Genomic DNA, 23,788 nt, shown 5'->3' with positions numbered 1-23,788 from the left:
ATATTGTGTTGGAACACGGAAAAACGAGCCCTTAAGTATACACTTCTTTCCCTTATATATATATATATATATATATATATATATATATATATATATATATATATATATATATATATATATATATATATATATATATATATATATATATATCGGCAAAGTACAGTTTAACCCCACTATACTTCAGCATAATTATTATAAGTATATTTGGTATAATCATAAAATTCTCAATATATAAAATATTTAACTTTTTATAATTTCATGTCAACAAAGCAGAGTCTACATTTAACAGCAATATATTGAAGCTTTATCCTGGGTTTCAATTAGATGAACTTTAACTGCTGCAAAGAAGCACTCAGGCAATAAATTACAAATATTTATCTGTGCTAGTTTTTTGTGCACTACACACCAAAGCAAATAATAAGCGGTCTGATTGGTTATTTCAGATGGATTACTGTTTTTTAAATGCAAAGCATTTCTTTGTGTATTGCAAGCACTTTGAGCATGCGTGTGTCTGTCTGTCTAGCGACCTAGGTCTGGGTGCTTTTGTGATCAGTCCCTTATCTTGGGGTTGTAGTGTACACGTACCCGAAGGAGTACGGCCACTAGTGTGGGTCCAGTCTTAGTGAGGTACAGGGTACGCGTTAACCATCGCCGTGGCGAGAATACGGTACTGCTCAAGGTCGCAACACTTTATTGTCTGCGGCAACACCCAAACGCAGTAAAGAGCTCGTTGCAAAGGCGCGGAAAGAAAGCAAACGGGCTTATTCACGCCACGAGCGAGAAGTACTACACAGGGGTGCGAGCACTTCTCCGAGGTAAAAGTGATTCACGGGGGCACCGAGACAAAAGCCCAGTTGCTCGAGCGAGAGCAAAGGCGCTCGCATTGGCTTCGGAGAGATACGTGTCGGCGTAACCTGGCCATGCTCTAGGACACTGTACCGCTCTTCGGCCTAGCGTTCGCAAAGGGGCAACAAAAGGTGAGCGTTCGCTGCGAGCGCGAAGCGCCGTTGGCAAAGTCTGACGAGCCCCAAACAATAGGAGTCGACGGACGGAAAAGAGATGCGTGCTCACCCTCAGTCGTCCCGGAGAGATCTAACTCACTCACCCCCGACGCGCGCACGAAATCTCCGGAAAGACTGTGCGCACGGCGCCACAGTCGACATCTGCTACTGGGTGAAAGGGGCTAAACATCACTTTCGCTCTCCCAAAGGCAGCAGACCACGGAGGAGGGGAGTCATGTCAGGACATGAGAACAGCAGAAATAGGCGGCAAAGCCCGTGCAAAGGCAGCGGGCTCGCCTCAATTTGCACAGGATAGACCAAAATTAGCATGGCAGGGCAAGACGGTTTGTCAAATATGACTCGCTGGTCTTGACATGAATAATGTCACAATCCCATCGCATATGTCGTTGAACTCTTTCGGCCTGTGGGTATGTGCTACAGATGGTTGACAATTTATATCTATCCAGGAACGGCAAGAACACACATAGGTAATTTTAATGTGTGAGCGTTAAGAAAAAGCTGACATCAATCAGCAACATGTCAGGGTCCCAGCAGGAATCGAACCCTAGCATTCTGCGTGGAAATCAAGTATTCTACTGCAGAACCATGCCTGGTCTAGGAACTACTTTTAAAATATGTCCTGATGTTCATGCAATGTCAATTGTGGTTGCAGTCTTGGCGATCCAATTTCATAAATATTACATATGTACTCCTGTGATACAGCCATCATGTTGGGTTAACGTCAACTTGAGTTAGACACCATCTGATGAAGTTGACCTATGTCCAGGGCTACCATCCTCGCTAGCACCAGCACTTCACATCAGCCTACCATTTCTGACGTTGCTAATATCCATGTTGCTGTCGATCTCGGTACGCAATTGTAAACAACTGGTTGTATAAGAAATATATGGCTGTTTGACGTATGTCTCTGCATGCATTTGTACATATCTTTAACGCCACTTAGTAATGTTTTGCTCAATAGAAAATTACAGTGCAGTCACCTCCCATCTGCATAATTCGCATAACATCAATTCCCAAGGTACGTGGAATCTGCTGAATTTTTTCTGAACGTATTCCGCTACGATGCACCTTTTATCAAAGTTCTACACATAAGCTTGCAGTCTGACGTAAAGCTGATAGATTTTCTGTGCATGCAATGCCCTCAGTTTCAGTATCATCTAAATTAGGGCCTTGAATTTTGACGATTGTCTCACATTGAATGCGTTTTTTTTTGCCATTTAAAAAAAATGGGCATGCCATTAACTATCACATCCTACAAACCCTTCATTTATACAAATGCCCTTAAGTTAATGATTAAAAAGTTAATAAATGCCTTTTGTTAACACTTTATAGGTTTCCATACATTTTAGTAAAATGTGATATAAAAAAGGCTGAGGTATATTAATATAAACTACAAAGAAATAGTATGAAATTATTTCCCCAAAATCAAGCTAGTAATTTACTGAAAAAAGTGGAATGTATATGTTCCACTGACTCGTGAGAGTGTTTTAAAAAAATATTGAAACACTGTCCCACTGTCTCATGAAGGCACCATCTCGCGATTGCATAAATGGGTATTTTTGTTGGAAACGTCCGAAAAAATAGCGGAGAGAATTACTTCTAAAGTTGTGAAGAGGAAAGTGGGACGGATCTCATTTCAGCAGGAGAACACCACCTGCAGTTGCACCTCTTGTAAGCCCTTGTAGCACTGCGGTCTGTGGCCTAAAGCTTTCTTCAAAGTGCACCAGCATTTTTTTTTTTTGTCCATTTGACTGTCTTTACTATTGCTGTTGAAATTGTTGAGTATAGATGTTGTCCCTGAACATGTGCCTACTTTTCAAGAGGCATACGATATGTCAAGAAAAGCATTTTCACACATTAATACCCAATATTGATGATATTGTAACCGGGAGTATTTAATAAGTGAACGCCGGGTGGGCTAACACTGCACACAGTATGCAAGGATGCAGGACAAGAGACAGCTCCACAACAACATCGTCGTCTTCATCCCATCTCCGTCATTTCTGCACCCGTGCCTGAGGTACCTTTCTATACCCGTGACATTACCCCGGGCGACAAAGCACTGTCCCGGTGCCTGCTGTTATTAGATGGACGGGTCACTGTGATAGGGCTCCAGGCGAGACACATGCACAATGTCACTTCTGGAAGTAACAGTGGGGTTCGTAGTAGAAGAAATTTCATAGGTGACAGGTGTGACTTGGCGCAGAACTCGGTAAGGCCCAACGTATTGCGATAAAAGTTTCTCGCACAGGCCGACACGACGGGATGGCAGCCACAGTAGCACGAGAGAGCCCAGGGAAAAATCGACATCCCTATGTCGGCTGTCATAGAGCGACTTCTGTGCTCTCTGGGACGATGAGAACCTGGCGCGGGCTACTGTACGTGCGATCAAAGCACGGGAGATGGCATCTTGTGCGTACGAAGTGGTGGACGGAAGGTCATGCGCAAGGAGGGTATCGAAAGGTAGTAAGAGATCACGGCCAAAGAGAAGATAAAATGGTGAGTAGCCAGCAGTTTCATGACGGGACGAGTTGTAGGCAAAGGTTACGAACGGAAGGGCAGTGTCCCAATCGGTGTGGTCGTCAGAAACATACGTAACAAGCATGTCCGTCACTGTGTGGTTGAGGCGCTCAGTAAGTCCGTTGGTCTGAAGATGGTAAGAAGTCGTAAAGTTGTGCCGCATAGCACAGGATCTAAGGAGGTCATTAACCACATGAGACAGGAAGCAGCGGCCATGGTCCGTGAGTAGGTGAGAAGGAGCGCCATACTGAAGGATGATGTCATAGAGTAGGAAATCTGCGACGTCCGTTGCGCAGCTGGTCGATAGCGCTCGAGTAATTGCATACCAAGTGGCATAATTCATAGCTACTGCTATCCATTTGTTTTCCGTTGCCGATGTCGGGAAGGGACCTAACAAATGCAAACCCACACGATGAAACGGCTCGGCTGGGACTTCAATAGGTTGAGGGTGACCGGCAGGGAGAGATGTAGGCTTCTTCCGACGCTGGCACAGGTCACACGCTGCAACGTAGCAGGGAACGGAACGATAAAGGCCCTATCAGAATACCCGTCGGCGGACGCGATCATAGGTTCTGGAGACAGCTAAATGTCCGGTAGTTGGGGCGTTGTGGAGTTGTTGCAAATGTCCTTGCGCAGATGACATGGGACGACGAGCAAAAGTTCCGCGCCATCGGGGTGTAAGTTGCGGCGGTACAAAATGTTGTCTTGAAGAAAAAATAGGCTCAGTGAAGGGTTTTTATGGCCGGATTGAAGGTCAATGGTCAATCATCGATAGCAGCGATGGATTTCGGCGTTGTTCGTCGGCTATTTGCAGAAAATCTGTTATGGCTAGGATGTTGGCATCAGCTTCTAACTCAGAGGAGTCAGGTGGATCAACAGGGTGTCGAGATAAGCAGTCGGCATCACTGTGAAGCTTGCCAGACTTGTACACTACAGAGAACGCAAACTCAATGCCCATCGCCCGAGTCTTCCTGTAGGATCCTTAAGGGTTGACAGCCAGCAGAGCGCATGGTCGTCTGTGATGACTGCGATCGTGCGTCCATATAGGTACGGACGAAATTTTGCGATAGGCCAGATGAGAGCCAGGCACTCTCGCTCAGTGATTGAATAGTTCCTTTCCGACTGAGAAAGTAGGTGGCTGGCGTACGCTACGACACGGTTTGTGCCGTTCTCCATTTGTGCGAGTATTGCCCCTATGCAATGGCCACTTGCATTGGTACGTAGCTCCATTCGAGCAACTGGGTCAAAATGAGCCAACCCATGTAGGGATCTGAGTGCAAAAATCAACGACGCGAAGAAATGTTCTTCGTCTTCACGCCAGGAAAAAGCCACATTCTTTTTGAGAAGATCGGTGAGGGGCCGAGAAATTTCCGCGAAATTGCTGACAAAATGGTAGAAATACGAACAGAGTCCCAAAAAGCTGCAGACTTCTTGCGTGGAACGTGGGACCGGAAACTCGCGCACCGCGCGGACTTTATCAGAGTCAGGTCGTACACCAGCAACGTCAACAAGGTGGCCAAGTAGCTTTATCTTGACGGTGTCCAAAGGTGCACTTAGACGCGTTAAGCTGGAGGCCAGCATAAGCGTCTCATCCTATCTGTATTGCTTGCTGACGTGCTCGTATAAGGCGAGCCACTCGTCAACGTCAGTTGCGTCGGTGCCACAAAATGTACCTGGATCGAGAAGATGGGAAGGGATAACAGGTAACGGAGCAGGCGTAGACTGAACGGATGACGCACTGCCTTTAGGCATCGTGGCTGGACGAAGCTGACGTCCACTACGGAGATCCAGAGTCTGAATGTTACCCAGCACTTCCACCAAAAATATGTAACGGGGAGTATTTAATAAGTGAACGCCGGGTGGGTTAACACTGCACACAATATGCAAGGGTGCAGGACAGGAGGGCAGCTCAGACATAGCCAGCCCCACAAAAACATTGTCGTCTTCATCCCGTCTCCGTCCTTTCTGCACCCATGCCTGAGGTACCTTTCTATACCCGTGACAATATGTTGGGTCAGCGCCTCCTCTATTTATTCAGTGCCCGGGGGAAAGAGCTGATTTCGATTGGAAGTGGCCATCGGTGTTAGTGCGGCGTTTCGCCGCCAGGCGCCTCAACCAGAGTAGACATGCTGCCATGCTGTCTCTCGTGCAAACAAATGCCACGGCTGCATTCGAGGCTGCTATTCAATTCGGTTTTCAGCTACATTCGCATTGTTAAAGGTATAATGAAAACTTGTAAACGAGAATCGTGAACCACTTATAGTTCTGGACATCCAGCTATTTTGGAGGCATGTGTCGTTCGCTACTACTGGTTCGACGCTCTCGCACATCGTCTGCTTAGTAGATACCAGATAGCTCATGCCAGGAATCCGTGGACGATCGTTTTGTCATCGTGACGTTCGCTTAACTGAGAGTTGCTTTTTTGACTCACTGAAAGTCGGTTTTTGAAAGAAGCCTTCGCCCGAAGCTTCGTTTCTTAATGTTCCCAACTGCTCGCTACTGTCTAGTGGTGCAGCGCACCATACGCACGCCTGGAGTTCAGGCGCTAAATAGCACAAAATGCCACTAGACTGCTTTCAGGGATATAGGTGATCATTCATTCCCTTTGCAAAGCTTTTGAGTATAACATGTGTTGCTAGCAAGAGAAAGCAAGTGCCGAAAAATGAGGAACTACGTCAGGTGATTTCACCACTTGAGAGAATAAACAATGAAATCATCGTGATACAAACAAACCAGCTCCATGAACGACGCGATTCCTGCAATTGTGGGCTATGTTTTGAACATGTGTTGTTAAAGACTATAGTCTCATGCCAACTCTCAACTTGAGCCAAGGTGACAGGTGTGAAAAATGCAATGATGCCACTGAAGTCTTCTGATTTGGAGCAATTTTTGGAGCAGCGAAATTCTCATTTTGGAGCACTTTGGAGAAGAAAAAATTTTTATTTGGAGCACCTTAAAGCAGCAAAATTTTATCTTTTGGAGCACTTTGGAGCATGAAAATTTCCCATTTTGGTGCAATATGGAGCAGCTAACTTCAAATCCTGGAGGAGAGGCAAGTTGCATTTACATTCAAGGACATGAAAAAATATCTTTAGGCTCTTGTGAAGAGCTAGAAATATTTAGATTCATTGTAAATTTCATGAAGCCAATCATCTTCGAAGCACTCCCTATTTCAGTTGATGATGCAAGAATAATGGCGTCATGCTGTTGAGCATTCTGGAAAAATTTATTCAGTGATTATTTCGATATCAAATAAACAAGGGTGTACCCAGAAATTTTTTTAAAAAATGGGGATGGGAGGGGGTTGCACCTTGATTTGAAGGGGAGAGGGGGGAGGCAGGCAAAAGGCCATTTTGCACTATATATGACATGGCGAAAAAAAATTCAAAGGTGGGGGAAGCCCTTGTCCGATGTGCCCTCCCACCCTGGCTATGCCGCTGGCCATCATGTTTTGTGTAATATCCCTATCGATAACATCGCCCGACGGATCGTGTTTTACACACGGGTAAAAGTGCGCGAGCGAGGGCGACAAACGCAGCTAGAGCAGAGATAAGAAGAGCCGACCTATCTCCTTTGCACTGACGACAGATCCGATAACATCACCCCACGTACCAGGCCTCCCATCAACTGTTACTCAAGCAGAGAGGAATGTGCCGCCCGTGTCCAAGAGACAGGAAGGATTAAGCTAGGAACCCGAGGGGGGGGGGGGGGGGGACGCGTTATGAACTTTGACTTTAAGGGTGCAATCGTTGGCGCACCCGCTATCTACGACTGGTGTACCATTCTACCTTGTACTCTTACTGCGAACACACTGTGCAAAAAGTGCTTCGCTTTCCAGAGCGGCCATATATATTATGCACTGAGCCTTCATCGCGAGGCGGCCACACCATTGTCGCGCCATTCGGAGGTTTATTTGTACGTGCCTTTCGTGCTGCACAGATATAATCACACTGGTCTAGAGCAGTGAAGTGTGTGCTTGTTGACACTGTTGTTGGCCGCCGATTCTATATCACGTCAGCTACAAGCTTCCGTTGATGCTTAGATTATAGCGCAAAGGCCTAACACTCAGTACGACCATGTTTGGTAGCATTAAGGTGTCTCTCTTTACATATTTCTGAAGAAAACGCCAGCTGAAGCAGGCCAGCTGGGCACTCTAGACAAGTCTGATTTCATCTGTACCTGCATCGGCGTGCAAGAAATATTTTGGGGTCTTTAGTGACCTAAGTCGTGGATATCGAACACAGCGCATACAGATAGTTTTTGCGGATTACGTACAGATAGTTTTGCGGGTTACGTCAAGCCTTACTATTTGGTATAACAATACAATTCGTTGGTATTGCATTCACTCCTAAAATCTTGAGTTAAACTAACAAATTGTATCTTTTAGATTCAATATCAAGTAACTCAAAAGAACACTGGCTAAAGGGACAATGATCAGTCTAGTTGCCAAAGTTTTCGTGCTGTCGGTTATCAAAACGCGAAGCTGATGTTAGTATCACAGAAAGTTAATGAGCAGTCTCATTATGTACCCAGATAGCGCGCGCCAGGTACTTCAAGCGGCGTAGCAGTCTCCCCTCCACCCCTCCCTTCAAAATGAAGCAATAAATGCGATGCCATGATGTTCAATCTTTTTTTTTAACCGTCAGCTATTGACCCTGGAAAGTGAGAAGTGGACGCGTAACAAAGCGTAGTCGCTTCACAGGCTCTCCGACAACAGAGCCGCTAGCGATGGCCTCACTATAGCTGTGCGTATTAAAACCGAAATTGCAGCTGCTCCGACCAGGAGGCATGCTTTTATAAATGAGATTACATTTAAAAAGAAATAACGTGAGAATTTTTAACTCAGACCCTCGCAACCTCGAGTTGGAAAGGGCAGGGTCGTTTAGGGGCTTTTACCGCCACAGCGATTATAAACACGAATGTGCTGGTGGAAAGAATTACGAAAAATCTCTTCTGTATGATGATTTATGGATAAAGTATATTAGACGAAAAGTTTCAACGCGTTCCCACCATTCTTTTGCGGACACAAAGCATAGAAAATTAGATCACGATGTCCAGACATAGATGTAACAGACATTCTGGCAGCATGCAAGCAGTTTTTCATGAAAATTGCTTTATTACATGCCACGCAACTTTTCAAACGAACTATCAGCAGCGTTCCTGGAACGAACAACAGCCGCCAATGAATCGCTGCGACAGTTTCACACTGCCGATTGAACTAGGCGTCACAAGCCCCTGCGGAGCGTGCATTTCGCCGTTAAGTGGACTTGCACAACAGAATCGCGTCGGCACGAAGCATAGCATTGTGGATTTTAGGATGCACGTACAATCACAGTTTATTCACCAAAATAAAATAGGTATGTTATTGTGACTTTGGTGGCCCTGAGAACACGGTGCACATGTATTGACACACCATTGCTGGTGATAGACGCTCCCCAATCAGACTTTGGCACAGTTTGGCACGATTTCAGTTGATATTATCAGAATGGCACAGTAAATCTGATTTGGTGCACTTTGGCGCAGTTGGTGGAGGAATGAGATCACTGAAAATGCCATCTGTTGCCAGTTGCATGAGCCCACCTGTGTATTCAGGGACAGATTGTTGAAGCCTTAATATCCAGTTGCTCAGCTCTGTTTCTTTCTTCTTCCCTCTGGCCTTTTAATTTGGTAGCGAGCAGAGTGGAAGCAGAGTGGCTGTCGACCTGGACGCTTTCATCGCATGGAACACCCTGTTCAGCCTTGAAAGTACGCATTCATTATTACACAGTGTATGATAATTGTCGCTTGTTTTGCAGATAACTCATTTGGTTCCCACGGGCCTCCATTCAGCTTCAGGGCGTAATGCTATAGTTGTACACGGTAGTGATCACAAGGCAGTGTTGGTGCTGATACTCAATTGTTGACTGTTCGGGCGAAGCGCAGTCCTGTTTAGTGATACCAATTGCCATGCTTGCAAACATCAAGGGTAGTCTTGAGCCACCACTTATAATAATCTATAAAATACTCGAGTTGTAAATGACGGCTACATATTCGAGCAAAGTATGAATATGTATTAGAAGACCAATTATCCTGCCTGATTACAGCAAGCACCCTCTCCCAAACACCAGCAGCCGCTGCAATTTCACGGAACGACAGTCGTACAGTACATTAAGGCAATAGCCTTAAATGCATCATCAAAGGTGAATATTTATCGCCGGCGGCATCCGGCATCTTCCCGCGTTGGCCGTATCAACATGAGTGATGCAATAAATCATTACGTAAAGACGTCATCATATGATGTCACAGATCATAAAATTTTGTAACGTATCAAAAGGTCACATAACTTGGTGGTATCATATTACATCTTCGCATGGTTCAAATAGGTCGATCACGAGGGCAGTGCATAACCAGCTGAGAGGCAGAGAGCTAGCTTTGTCTCGAATCCTTGAGGCAGTAAAAAAACCACGTTGGGCGCAGAAATATCCCAGAGGAAAGTGTGAAACATTCAATGCATTGAATGGGAAGAAAACGAGGATGGATCTTGTCTTTCAGTCGTATCAGGTGAATTCACAAGAGAACCTGTGAGTTCTTTTTTTTTTCTTTATCAAATGAGAAATTAAAAAAAAAACATGCTGATTTCTTTCTATCAAATATGGATAGTGGTAGACAACAGTAATATTTACTGAGGCATGTAAATGATGAGTGTTGTAGATGCTGCCATCTAGGACAAGCCAGGTGAAGCCAGTGACTGCGTGTGCTTGAAGTGCGCATGGCTGGGCTCCTAGGCTAGAACGTGGTTCTGGAATAAACTTGTGTCCACGTAACCCAGCCTCCTGCCTTCTCACTCGTCCCTGACGACTTCAACATGGTGTCAGAAGAACAGGTGCTACCAGTGGACATTGACTTCTAGTCATCATCCTAGCGAAGGACGCCGCAAGCAAAATAGCACCAGTCATGGCGTCATTCATAATTCAACTACTGAACGCCTTCAACTTTTCTTCGCTGAACGAGTGGCCGAAGTGGAAACAGAGTTTTGAACGCTTTCGAACCTCTTCAGGCTTGTGCGTGAAGCCCGAGCAACATCAAGTAGACGCCCTACTCTACATCATGGGTTAGCAAGCCGAGGAAATCGATGCCACCTTTGCTTTATCCGAAGAGAACTCCAAGAAATTTTACGCCATCGTGGAGCAGTTCGACAAGTATTTCATTCCGCGACGGAACGTAATCGCCAGATTCAACACCAGGCTGCAACAAGATGGCGAGTCGGTCGAAGATTTCGTCACTGCACTTCACACGCTTTTCGAAGAATTGCGAGTTCGGTGAGTTTCGGGAGGAGTTCGTGCGCGACCGCCTCGTGGTTCGGATAAAAGACAAGCAGCTATTCGCCAGGTTACAGCTCGACGCAGAGATCACACTACAAAAAGCTCTAGATTCCGTTCGCCAGATCGAAAGTGTCCGTCAGCAACAAGTGGAGCTCCACCAGGAAGTGCCATCTTTGAACAAAGTTGCATTCGGTGTGCAGACCAGACGACGTGCTTGAATGCAAGATAAAAGCAGCAGTTATCTACACGAGTCCAGCAAGCCATCTTCACCCTCCGGTAAAAACGGAGAGCAGAAACCGTGCCGTTGGTGTGGTCAACAGCATCACTCTCGCACTCTGCCCAGCACGCTCGGAAGTCTGCAGGAATTGCTGGAAGAAGGGTCACTATGCCTCCGTATGCATGTCACGACACCTTGATTGTGTGAAAACCGAGCACAGAACTTTAGAAGCAGGATTTCTTGAAGCAGGATTTCTTGAAGCAGTTAAGTTGACGGATGCTGGAAACTGGGAAGCATCAGTCTTGTTCAAGGCCAGCCAGTGGACTTCAAAATTGACACTGGTGCCGACAAAACCGTCCTCTTGATGCATGTATTCCTGACGCTCAAGGACAGGCTTTCAGCTCCTCCTTGGCAGCTGCATGGCCCAGATGGAAAGCTTCTTCCAGCAGCAGAAATGGCTCAACTCCAGCTAATCTACCGCAACCACGTGATTATTCAGGATATATACGTCCTAGATCAGATCTGCACTCCGTTGCTAGGCAAGCCAGCCATCAAAAAGCTACAGATGCTTACTTTCCTAAACGCCGTTGCCGACAAAGTGAACCTGAAAGAAGAATTTCTAGTGGTGTTCCAAGGACTCGGCAAGCTGCTCAAAAAACACAGGATTCAGCTTCAACCAGGAGCAAAACCTTTCGCACTCAGCTCCTCAAGACGTATCCCAATTCCATTGTACGAGAAAACAAAGTAGGAACTTCAGAGGATGCAGAAACTTGGTGTCATATCGCCTGTTGATGAGCCAACTGAGCGGTGTGCACCAATGGTAGTCGTCCCAAAGCCCTCCGGAGATGTGATATTATGCGTCAACTTTAGAGCTGAACCGCCACGTTCTCAGAGAATGGCATCCTATTCCTTCCGTGGAGCATACTCTCGGACTTCTTCATAGAGCTAAGGTGTTTTCCAAACTCGATGCCAGCTCTGGATTTTGGCAAATTCCACTTTGTGAAGAATCAAGAAACTCGCCACCTTCATCTCACCGTTTGGGCACTTCTACTTCAGCCGACTACCATTTGGCATTGCGTCAGCTCCTGAACACTTCCAGAAGCAGATGGCTTACATATTACAAGGCAACAGTCGAGTTGTTTGTCAATGGACAACATCCTCATCTGGGGTTCCAACAGCCAAGAGCATGATGAGACACTCCGAAACGTGCAGCAGGCACTTGCAAAGGCTGGAGTGACACTGAACGACAGCAAGAGCGTGTTTAATGTTCAGCGCCTTACATTCCTAGGACACTAGCTCGATGAAGACAAAATAAGACCCGACGAAAAGAAGGTTGAAGCCACAATGAAAATGGAGAGTCCCAAATACACGACCAAGCTGCAGAAAGTTCTCGGAATGGCAACATACCTCGAGAGATTCGTTCCTCATCTCTCTGATATTATGCAGCCACTCACACTCCTGTTGTCAAAAAAGCAAGAATTTGTTTGGGGTTCTCCACAGGAGCAAGCATTCAACAAGTGGAAGTCGCTGCTCTCATCTGGTCCTGTCCTTGGAGTCTAGGACCCATCAAAAGAAAAAGTCGTCACCGCCCATGCATCATCATTCGGACTGGGAGCATTAATCCGGCAGAAGCAAACAAATGGCAAGTTTTGTCATCGCTTACATCTCGAGGTAACCCAGCCTCCTGCCTTCTCGCTCGTCCCTAATGACTAGGCATGTAAACGATGAGGTTGCAATAGCTTAAAATAAAAAATAAAACGCGAATGCTGTAAAATTCAAATGCTGTTAAACTAGAATGCAAATAGTGAACTGGTAGCACGGCCTGACAGAATGCTTTCGGAATACGTATAGTGGGTATAGAAGAGAACGCTGACTTGTTGTATCTACCTTCTTTTCTGTGTCGCATTTATTTCTAAGCAGTTGTAGCATAGAATATTGATAAAAAGACAGTAATACATGTGACAATGACCATATAACATCTTTTTGTTGCCACCACGGTCAGAGCCCAGTGAAAACAGTGTGTCGCCATGTTCGTATTACTTTTCATTCCCCCTGTACCCGTGAAAGCCGGCAAGAAGCTTGAATGCAAGTCCCATTATAACACGATTGATTTATTTATATGTGGGGTTTAACATCCCAAAACCACCATATGATTATGAAAGACGCCGTAGTGGAGGGCTCCAAAAATTTCGACCACCTGGGGTTTTTCAACGTGCACCCAAATCTGAGCACACGGGCCTACAACTTTTCCGCCTCCATCGGAAATGCAGCCGCCGCAGCCGGGATTCGAACCCGCGAGTACCCTAGCCACTAGACCACCGCGACAGGGCCCACTATAACACGAATTCACGAGCTTCCTAATATGCGCTGCCGTTCAGCGCCACCTTCCGTAAATCTACTCGCGCAGCGCCACGTTGTGGCCATGGCGAGCGGAGGTGGAGCGCGCGCTTGACGGCCTGAAGAGAGCGTTTGCCCAGGCACTCAAAAAAAATTAAAGAGGTGCTGGTGGGAGTCAACATCCCAAAACCCTCATACGACTATGAGAGAGGCTGTAGTGGAGGGCTCCCAAAATTTCGACCACCTGGGGTTCTTTAACATGCACCCAAATCTGAGCACATGGGCCTACAACATTTACGCCTCCATCGAAAATATATTCGCCATAGCCGGGATTCGATCACGTGGCCTGCGGGTCGGCAGCCAAGTAGCTCAGCCACTAGACCACCACGGATGGGATGGGTCAATACCTGTTGGACTAAGGGAAGAACAGGACGATTTCGTAGGGTATTGTTCCGAAGCATTCATTGATTGATTGATTGATATGTGGGGTTTAACGTCCCGAAACCACTATAAGATTATGAGAGACGCCGTAGTGGAGGGCTCCGGAAATTTTGACCACCTGGGGTTCCTTAACGTACACCCAAATCTGAGCACACGGGCCTACAACATTTCCGCCTCCATCGGAAATGCAGCCACCGCAGCCGGGATTCGAACCCGCGCCCTGCGAGTCAGCACCGAAGCATTCATAGGTCAAGCTATTATGTGAATTTACAAAAACACGTAATGACCTGAAGCTAAAATCACCCCTCTGCAAAGCCAGGAAAATAAGAAGTTATCCAGCATTTTCACTGATAGGTTCTATATAGGATGAATCGAAGCTATCACGCAAGAAAGTCACAGTTTCTCCAAATGGGCGAAGCAATCAATGCGATAGCGACATATTTGAATGTTTTACAAAGCAAGGCTGGCATTTTTAGGAGCAATAGTAATTGTAATAAACATGCATTTTCTAAGTAACTAAGCTTCCTGCGGCGCGGCCATAGCGACAAATTACAATATTATACGAAGTGAAGCTGGCAGTCAACTCATTTAGATTTGATGTCACGTCACTACAAAACGCTGGTGTAAGAGTGTTCGTTCATGAGAAAAGCGCACACCGACGACCCCAGCGAGAAAGGCGATGTTCGCTCTGCAGAAAGAGAAGAGAAGGTTAGCACATCCTTCCTCGTATATATATATATATATATATATATATATATATATATATATATATATATATACGTGAAAGACGATGGCAAGAACAAGCCGAGACTGTTCATGGAAGTGCTATCGCAATAAAAAAAATTAGCCAAAATTCAGCACTATTGTCACACTACATTCACCCTTTGGAAGTGTGGTAAGAGAATTTACCTTACGATTACGCACACTTGACTAAGATATGAGTGACCAAAAATTAAGCTAATTGCAAGCAGCCCGCCGCGGTGGTCTAGTGGCTAAGTTACTCGGCTGCTGACCCGCAGGTCGCGGATTCGATTCCCGGCTGCGGCGGCTGCATTTCCGATGGAGGCGGAAATGTTGTAGGCCCGTGTACTCAGATTTGGGTGCACGTTAAAGAACCCCAGGTGGTCAAAATTTCCGGAGCCCTCCACTACGGCGTCTCTCATAATCAAATGGTGGTTTTGGGACGTTAAACCCCACAAATCAAATCTAATTGCAAGCAGAAATTTTTCATGCGGATGAAAAAGTGAGACATGTGTCTCGCTGTCATACAAAAGGCTACATACTCATTTGAATGTAACTATAGGTAAGGCAAAACTTTTTCCACCTCGCCGCCAAGTTCGTGTGCAAAAATAACTGGAGCCTACCTGTCTGTCAGACAATACTTTTGATTGATTACCAGGTTTGGCACACAGATATATACATACATAATATAAATCAGAGAGATTCACAAAAAAAAATGAATAGCTATGCATTATATTTTACTTGATCACAGTTCTTTTCTGTGGAATATGTATTCTTTCTATTGAACACCTCCACATTGTTCCAAATGCCTTAAATTGGACAGATTACTATGACAAAAACGAACAACAAACTAATATCTGCTAACACACCAGAACCTTATCAAGAATGTGCCGCTGAGACACGCGTTCCTCCACAGTAGAATCCCATGGTAAGAAGTGTAAGGCGTGACTGTCATCTGTGGCTGGACTTTCATAGAGACGCTGCTCACAGCTTGCTAGGCTCTCAGCAACTTTGAGCTTGAACTGGTCCAAGTTCTGCTCGTACCTGCATATTAAAACAAATGTTAATTCTTTAAAGACAACATCTGAATATGAATGTTGAACTCAAAGGTCAAAGGAACACTAAAGGCAAATAATAATTTAGGTCAGATTGAAATATCAATGTTTGTGAATGTCTAAAACGTCAATATCTTCAACAGGATTGCTCTAGCAATCAGAAAATTAAGGCAAGTAAGTGTACGACACCACATGTGCAACGAGTAGGACATTTTTTAATGATTCCAATGATGTGAGGGTGTCCAACTGCAATAAATCAGTTTTAATCAAACCAGCTGCAGCAAAAAAAGAGCCTTCCATGCATTACAGCACGTTATAAAATGCTGCCTGTCTTTCTTTGTTTGATTCATAAAAAAAAAGAATTGCCTGGAATTACTAAGGAGAATGGCGCGAGTGGTTCAAAAGTTTTGTTTTCGCCTGGTTAGACTGGATAAGCGGTGCCATCAAGCGGGGCCCGGTTGAACCAAGCAAGCAGTAAATTTTTCAATGGCGATTGTTGCTGCTGTGGCTCCTACTACTCTCGCTCTACTGTTACTGGTGTCGGCGGCCACGAAGTAAAGTTGGGCAACGATAGACACAGCAACAGTGTCATCAGAAACATAGCTTTCAGGCAGGCCATTTCACGAGCGCTAACGTGATGCCAACCACTAAAGCGTGATTTTATTTCAGAATAAGCACTCCCTTGGCACATAAGTAGCACTACGAGGTTTCTGGACCACTATTTCAACAATCAACTTAGACTTAATATTTGCCTTTAGTGTCCCTTTAAGCAAGCTTAAGCATGTATGCATAGGTGCCATGTGTTTGTCAAAAAGAAAGACAATGGCAGTTGTGCATGTGCCATAAAGGACAATGAAATGGATGAAAAAGAAGAACTCACTTGCGTGTTCTATTAAAAAGACCAACCTGCTTCTGGTGTCTTAATCTCTGTGGCAAAAACCTCTGTTTTGACGTCGTGACACTGGTGGAGGTGCTGGAGCCTACAACCTGATGCAGGAGTGTTTTGCTCGGACCCGTTCACCTAGTCCAGAGACTCAGCCCCTCGTCACGATTCCAGTGCACCGATTCAGTCGGCGCCTACTAGGCCTAAGTCAGGAGTCTGCACCTGTCCCGCCTCTTTCCAGCATGGCAGCTCCTATGACATCCACGGTTATCCTGCCATCGCAGACCACTCTTCCCTCACAGGTGACTCTTGAACATCCTCGCGTTCCTGAAGTTTTCCATGGGGAAGAGTACGAGGATGTCGAGAACTGGCTCGAACAGTTCGAACGGGTCGCTGTATCTTATCACTGGAGCGAACAGCACAAACTTGGCCGTGCATATTTGGCACTGGAAGATAGCGCTCGCACGTGCTACGAGAACCGCGAGGCTACATTCCAATCTTTGGAAGATTTCCGTCGAAAGCTCCTCGCTACATTCTTGAACTCGGACCGACGGGATCGCGCATAGCAACTGATTGAAGCCCACGTGCAAAAACCCAATGAAACAGCCGCCATGTACGCAGAGGGTATGATCCGTCTGTTTCGACGAGCTGACCCTGACATGCCCGAGGCGAAGAAGGTGCGTCACCTAATGCAGGGTGTTAAGGAACCAGTGTTTGCGGGCCTTGTACGAAATCCACCTACAACAGTAGATGAATTCATATGAGAGGCGACTGTCATTGAGCGCACACTGCAACAACGATGCTGACACTTTAACCGCCTGCCGAACCACACGGCAGTAAGTGCTGCAGCTCAGAACACTGCCGTATGTGAAAGTTCCCTGTGACAAATCATTAGGGAAATACTGTGTGAGGAACTTCGGGCCCTCTGCGTTCCCCCTACCCAACCGCCTGTCGCAACTGTTGCCGAAATTGTCCTCCAGGGATCGAGGCAAGCCGTTACACCACCCGCGCCAAGTCCTGAGCAACATCCAGCGAGCTACGCTGATGTGGTCTGTCGCCCTCCATCGTCATTTGTGGCGGCGCCCTTCCAGCCACGACCCGCTGCTGTACCTTGGTGGCAACGGGATTCTACGAGACGACCACCAGTTCGCCAAACTGACTTATGGCACATGGCCGACCGTCCACCTATTTGCTTCCGCTGCGGAGAATCCGGCCACATTGCCTGCTATTGCCGTCATGGCGATTCTGGGTTCGGGAATTTTCCTCGTTCCGCTTCTTCCCGCTCTGAAGACCGTCGTGCCCACGATGCTGAATAACTGTCGCCTGGCCATGCAACTCCACTGCGTCGCTGGTGATCTCCATCACCTGCGCGTCACCGTGATTTCCCTCAGAGCTACGCGGACGTCACCAGAAGCCTTTCGCCTAGCCCGCGCCGGGGAAACTAACTGCTGCGACCTCGGGGGGCAAGGTTGCCAATCGTCAAGACACTGAAAAGTTCCCCCTATCATGGCAGGAAGGCATGACAACAATGTCGATGAGTACGACGATGAATACTAATGCCAATGAAGTTGTACGTGCCGATCTAATGCCGATGAAGTTGTACGTGCCGATTTAATGAGGATGAGTTGTACGTGCCGAAAAGAAATAACCGGCACACCCTGGCACAAAACTTAAGTCAGACCCACACTGAAGTGAGGCATATACATAAGTACTTGTGTGCATGTCTGGCTTTAGATACTATGTGTCAAGTTGAACATGCTGTTCCTTTTTAGGTAAATAGTACACCATAGTTAAATAGGCACTGCAGTTGTCTCTAGGTCCTGCCACATGCAAGCACCCCACCTCTGCTAACTGGAAGTGGCAGCCATCACATTAAGAGAAAGAGTGAAAATACCAGCATGCAGTACTGACAGACATCTTTTATCTCTTTCTTTATGATAATCCTATATAGTTACCATAATTACTTGCACAATAATCTAAATATATAGCAGTTGAACATTTTCACTTGAGTAGCTTAGGTGAAAACATGACTCACAGTGTGGCCGCCTCAGGATTCAGAGGAGTTTGTGTCTCAATCTTGTAGAAGGCACGTCGCGCACAGAGTAGAACTTGCCACAAAAAATTAACGTTTTTCCTGCATGACAAACAATAGTTCAATTTTAGCAGTTGTTTCAACAGTACTCATGTTACCTACAGGGCAATGGTTTCTTCCACCATGAAATCAATAAGTTTTATTTCTGAGTGTCTGTGTTTTCTTCCATCTGTTTAGAAGCACTTTCTCATTCTAGGCATAAGGAATGAGCTCGAGATGGATAGAAGAGCATAGTAATATCAAGTGGGCAATTATTAGCACTTAATGACAACACAGGGATGGAACAGGGTGCACGGGTTTGGGAGCAATCCTGGGAACGGGCAATAGTGCCTTTTATAGAAGGCTTGGGACATCCAGAAAGCCCTTCTTGAGCAAGTTTAGAGCAGTCAGAAAAAATGTTCAGAGTAGATGTAGCCCAGTTACAAAGCACTTGTAAGACAACATTTGTCCAATGCTGCATTTTTCAAACACTGAGCTAAATTGTGCAATAGCCTTATTATTGTGGCAGCACTCTCGACTGGTTTTTACAGTCGCCGTTGCTGTCATGTCCCGTATAAAGTCCAAATTGATAACATTGCCCTTACGTATTGTGTGTTCTATCTGCGAGTAAAAGCGCGCACACGGGGGCGATGAACGCAGCTGAAGCAGGGATCGAACAAGCCGACCCATCTTTATGGATTGCAGGGGTGATAAGCATCACACTACTTGGGAGGCCTCCTATCAAAGCAGAGAAGAAATGCCTTGTTCGTCTTGAATGACGATAAAGAGATGTGAAAGGGTAAAGGGTGTCACTCGAGCAGCGACTGGGAACTTTGTTTTCAAGGGCGTGGTCACAATTACTGACGTGCACGCTAGCAGGGCAACCATAAGCTAGCGTCAACCACCAAGTCGATAAGCACCATATAACGGAGCACAGGGGCAAAATGAACAAGAATGTGTGCGTGCTCTCGATAAGCAGCCTTATACAGGTGTTGCAAGAACCAGACACCACTCCCGCTTCTTTTTAACACTTCTTTCTTTGTTGAAACGCTGCCATAAAAAATCCCAATTCCACCGCAACAGCGAAGCAAGTGATGTGATAGCAATGAATTGTAGTGTTGTACTAAGGAAGGCTGGCATCCAGCTTTTTTGGATCTAATATCGCATATGGATGGATGGTAAAACTTTATTTCATCAGAAGACAACTGCGGACGATTCTGTGTTAGATGGTCATTAGCCAAAGGTTGACAGCGACCTGTGTGGCCCACTCAATGATCCTTGCCTGGACGACTGGGTCTGAGCTGGTCAACACGACCTCCCAGGGCTCGAGAGAAGGATCACGCACAACATCCACCAGCGGCAGCACCATGCTACATCCCCACAGTATCTGATCACATGTTGCCACTGCCAGGCACCACTCGCATTACGGCCTAATCCCCTCTGGACATATTTTGCTCCACATGTATGGGTTGAGAAAAGATCGTGTCTGCAGTTTTCTCCACATGCATCCCTGCGCCTTTGTCAACCGGTTGTGCGAGGGCAGATAAAGCCTCAGCTCTATAGTTTATTATGATTACTAATATTGTGACAGGACACCAGCCCATTTCTCGCAAACCTTCCCGGAACAGGCAGCCCAACTGTCCAACCTCGAACATTCAAGTGAGCTGCGTCGTTCCTAGGGGCGCCAGAGCGTGCTGGTACCCAAACAATTTCTAGCTAGCGTCAACCACCAAGTCGATAAGCACCATATAACGGAGCACAGGGGCAAAATGAACGAGAATGTGTGCGTGCTCTCGATAAGCAGCCTTATACAGGTGTTGCAAGAACCACACACCACTCCCGCTTCTTTTTAACACTTCTTTCTTTGTTGAAACGCTGCCATAAAAAATCCCAATTCCACCGCAACAGTGAAGCAAGTGATGTGATAGCAATGAATTGTAGTGTTGTACTAAGGAAGGCTGGCATCCAGCTTTTTTGGATCTAATATCGCATATGGATGGATGGTAAAACTTTATTTCATCAGAAGACAACTGCGGACGATTCTGTGTTAGATGGTCATTAGCCAAAGGTTGACAGCGACCTGTGTGGCCCACTCAATGATCCTTGCCTGGACGACTGGGTCTGAGCTGGTCAACACGACCTCCCAGGGCTCGAGAGAAGGATCACGCACAACATCCACCAGCGGCAGCACCATGCTACATCCCCACAGTATCTGATCACATGTTGCCACTGCCAGGCACCACTCGCATTACGGCCTAATCCCCTCTGGACATATTTTGCTCCACATGTATGGGTTGAGAAAAGATCGTGTCTGCAGTTTTCTCCACATGCATCCCTGCGCCTTTGTCAACCGGTTGTGCGAGGGCAGATAAAGCCTCAGCTCTATAGTTTATTATGATTACTAATATTGTGACAGGACACCAGCCCATTTCTCGCAAACCTTCCCGGAACAGGCAGCCCAACTGTCCAACCTCGAACATTCAAGTGAGCTGCGTCGTTCCTAGGGGCGCCAGAGCGTGCTGGTACCCAAACAATTTCTATTTCCCGAATTTCTCGCACGGTGGCCCCATGCAGCAATCGTGTGGTGATTACCAATATTCTGCTTTTCGCCAGATTTTGAATGGTTGTCTTCGAATAACCGAGAATCATGTCTGACAGAGAGTGGCCTATAGCTAGTGCTATTGCCACTCCCTATGCACTTTCTGAGAAGCGAGTTTTGACCGATCCAGAGGCGAGCTAAAGTCCCCGCCTGTCCACCACCACAATCGCAAAAGCCTCTTCATCCTTATATTCCATTACATCTGTATAGACTGCCATTTTGTACTCCCCATACTCAACATGTAAAGCTCTTGTCTGCCTGCATTGCTCATCGTGATTCAGAAGAAACTCTACAAAATACTAGTATATAAGAGAACATGGCGGCACCACAGAGATGTGCTCTTTCCTAAGTTTTTTTTCCCATTAGAGAGTGCAGAATGTAGAAGGGCTCACGTGCCATTCATGCTGATGCCTGCCAAGTTAGCGTGTGTGCCAGTGACCATGACCACGATCATAATTGAAGTTCACAGCTGCTGCTCGAGCGATCATAGCCCTGACAAAACCGAAAATATAACAGTTTCAAAGAAACCAAAAACACGATGTGTCAGCCACGTTTTCAGGCACAGGGCTTAATGGCTTCCACACCTTGCGGACAAATTCGGGTGCTGCGGCGCAGTATGGTGCTGATAAAAGTTTGGTGCAACAGCGGCGGTTCAGTGCAGGATGGTGCAGGTAAACAAAATTCGCGCACAATGGTGCAAATGGTGCAATTGTTCCTCCACCCAGGACAACAGCTTCAGTTATTAAAAAAAAGTTTGAACGTAACATGGGTGTGAGCTAATGAAAATGTAGTGTAATAGTGCCTTGAATGCTATTTTTTTTAAATCAACAAAAGTATTCTGGCCCAAGCTCTCATCTTAGTACTATGATGCCTCATGTCAAAGTGTCAACATGTGTTACCAGGCACTCTCTCACTGTGACAGCAATGCTTAAGAAGAGATGCTAATAAAAAAGAAAGTTTTTTAATCGGTGGCCAATGCCCCACCACGGTGGTCTAGTGGCTAAAGTACTCAGCTGCTGACCCGCAGGTCGCGGGATCAAATCCAGGCTGTGGCGGCTGCATTTCCGATGGAGGCGGAAATGTTGTAGGCCCGTGTACTCAGATTTGGGTGCACGTTAAAGAACCCCAGGTGGTCGAAATTTCCGGAGCCCTCCACTACGGCCTCTCTCATAATCATATGGTGGTTTTGGGATGTTAAACCCCACAAATCAATCAATCATTAATCGGTGGCCAAGGGCAATCAAATTCTCATCATTTACATAGGTTTTTTTATACTTATACCAAATATGTAGTCAGTTTCATATAAAGTTGCATACAGTCGAGCCCCCTTATAACGAACCTGAGCGTGACGCGGCATCCGTTCGCTGTATCCCGAAGTTCGTAGTAAATGAAGCACAGCTTTTAAAAAAAATTGCGAGTGAAAATACAAACATTTTTGCCCCAAAAAGTCCGTGATGCACGTGTTTCGAAGAACAGAAGCGATAGGAGCCGCCTCGAGTTCCATTTAAAACGGCAGGGTGCTCGTTCGCCGAGGCACGTGGCAGAAACTGCATGAGACACTGGCTCCAAAGTTTCGTCATTCTCGCAATCCGATTCCTCCAAATCGCTCCCGTCACGTACTTCATTCACAATGCCCCAATTCGTGCGCGGTTCCGCAGTGTCGGCATCATCATCGGCCGTAATTAAACTATCACAACAGATGTCCCACCCGCTCTCCCAGGTCGGAGTCGATGACGCACGCCCACAAATCGCCGCCGCAGTTCGGAAGCTTCAGGCTCGGCATCGGGCCCGACGTCGACGAAGTTGGCCTCGCGAAAACAGTTTCACGCGCATGTAGTCGTCACCGTCGCCCACGAAATATTCACCATCTCCACAGCTGAGTATAGGGATTCCCGAAGCGGCAAGTTGGCTGCCAGGTGGTCAACAGCTATGAGCAAGCACTCCACAACGCGGAACCTAACGCGCTGATTATGCTCAAGCCAAGCGGTTCCACTTTCGACGTTTTGTTAAGCGGCACGAAGAAGCATGCTAGTCCTCCCGTCGGCCATCATAACCACACATGCACACCAAGAGCAAGCAAGAGGCGCACACGCGACACACATGCCAGAGCACGTGGAACAGCTCTGGGCCCAATTCCAGTCAAAAAACGAAACTAATTCGAGCCAGCGTGACAGGCGTCGCGGAGCGGTGGAGACAGGCGAAGGAGTTGTGATCAAGAGAGGTGATCAGACTTGCGAGAAAAGGACAAGGAGTTGCGATAAAGAGAGGAGAGGATGCGGCGGGAGGGCAACCTTGAAAAGCAAAACATACGGGAAGGAGGCAGGTTGGGTAGCTTGCTTGAGAGGTCCGCGAAACTCGCACGTAGAAAAACTTGGAAAGAGTGCATGGCCGCCTGAATCGGTGCGCGCAGCAGTATTCGAAGAATCGGCGGCCGTGGTCAAAAAATCGTTTCATTGCCCTGGCAGGTTTGCGTGACCTCATGAACTTCGATATTTCGCGATTCGTTCCGCGCAAATTAACAGCCATTTTCGCGCTTCCGCACGCGCGCAGAAGGCATGCTGCGAAGTGAGCGAGAACAAGTCCTAAACACGAAATAAATCG

The 23,788-nt window shown here is 46.5% G+C and overlaps 1 protein-coding gene across 3 annotated transcripts in view; it reads right to left on the bottom strand.

The window, feature by feature from the left end:
- The window catches only part of LOC119176537 (AKT-interacting protein), an 83,751-nt gene that overhangs the window by 7,183 nt on the left and 52,780 nt on the right, over positions 1-23,788 (bottom strand). For 2 of the 3 annotated variants that reach the window (XM_075877837.1, XM_075877836.1), the window contains 2 exons: positions 18,553-18,651; positions 15,449-15,623 (listed from right to left, as the gene is read on the bottom strand). In XM_075877837.1, coding sequence (XP_075733952.1) covers positions 15,449-15,623; positions 18,553-18,651 — 274 coding nt within the window. The remainder of the gene's footprint in view (positions 1-15,448; positions 15,624-18,552; positions 18,652-23,788) is intronic. The other variant, XM_037427878.2, reaches the window with a different exon arrangement.

Source organism: Rhipicephalus microplus, chromosome X, assembly GCF_043290135.1.
Source record: "Rhipicephalus microplus isolate Deutch F79 chromosome X, USDA_Rmic, whole genome shotgun sequence".
Classification (NCBI taxonomy): domain Eukaryota; kingdom Metazoa; phylum Arthropoda; class Arachnida; order Ixodida; family Ixodidae; genus Rhipicephalus; species Rhipicephalus microplus.
Note: the sequence above shows the minus strand (reverse complement) of the source record. Positions and strands in the feature narration are given on the sequence as shown.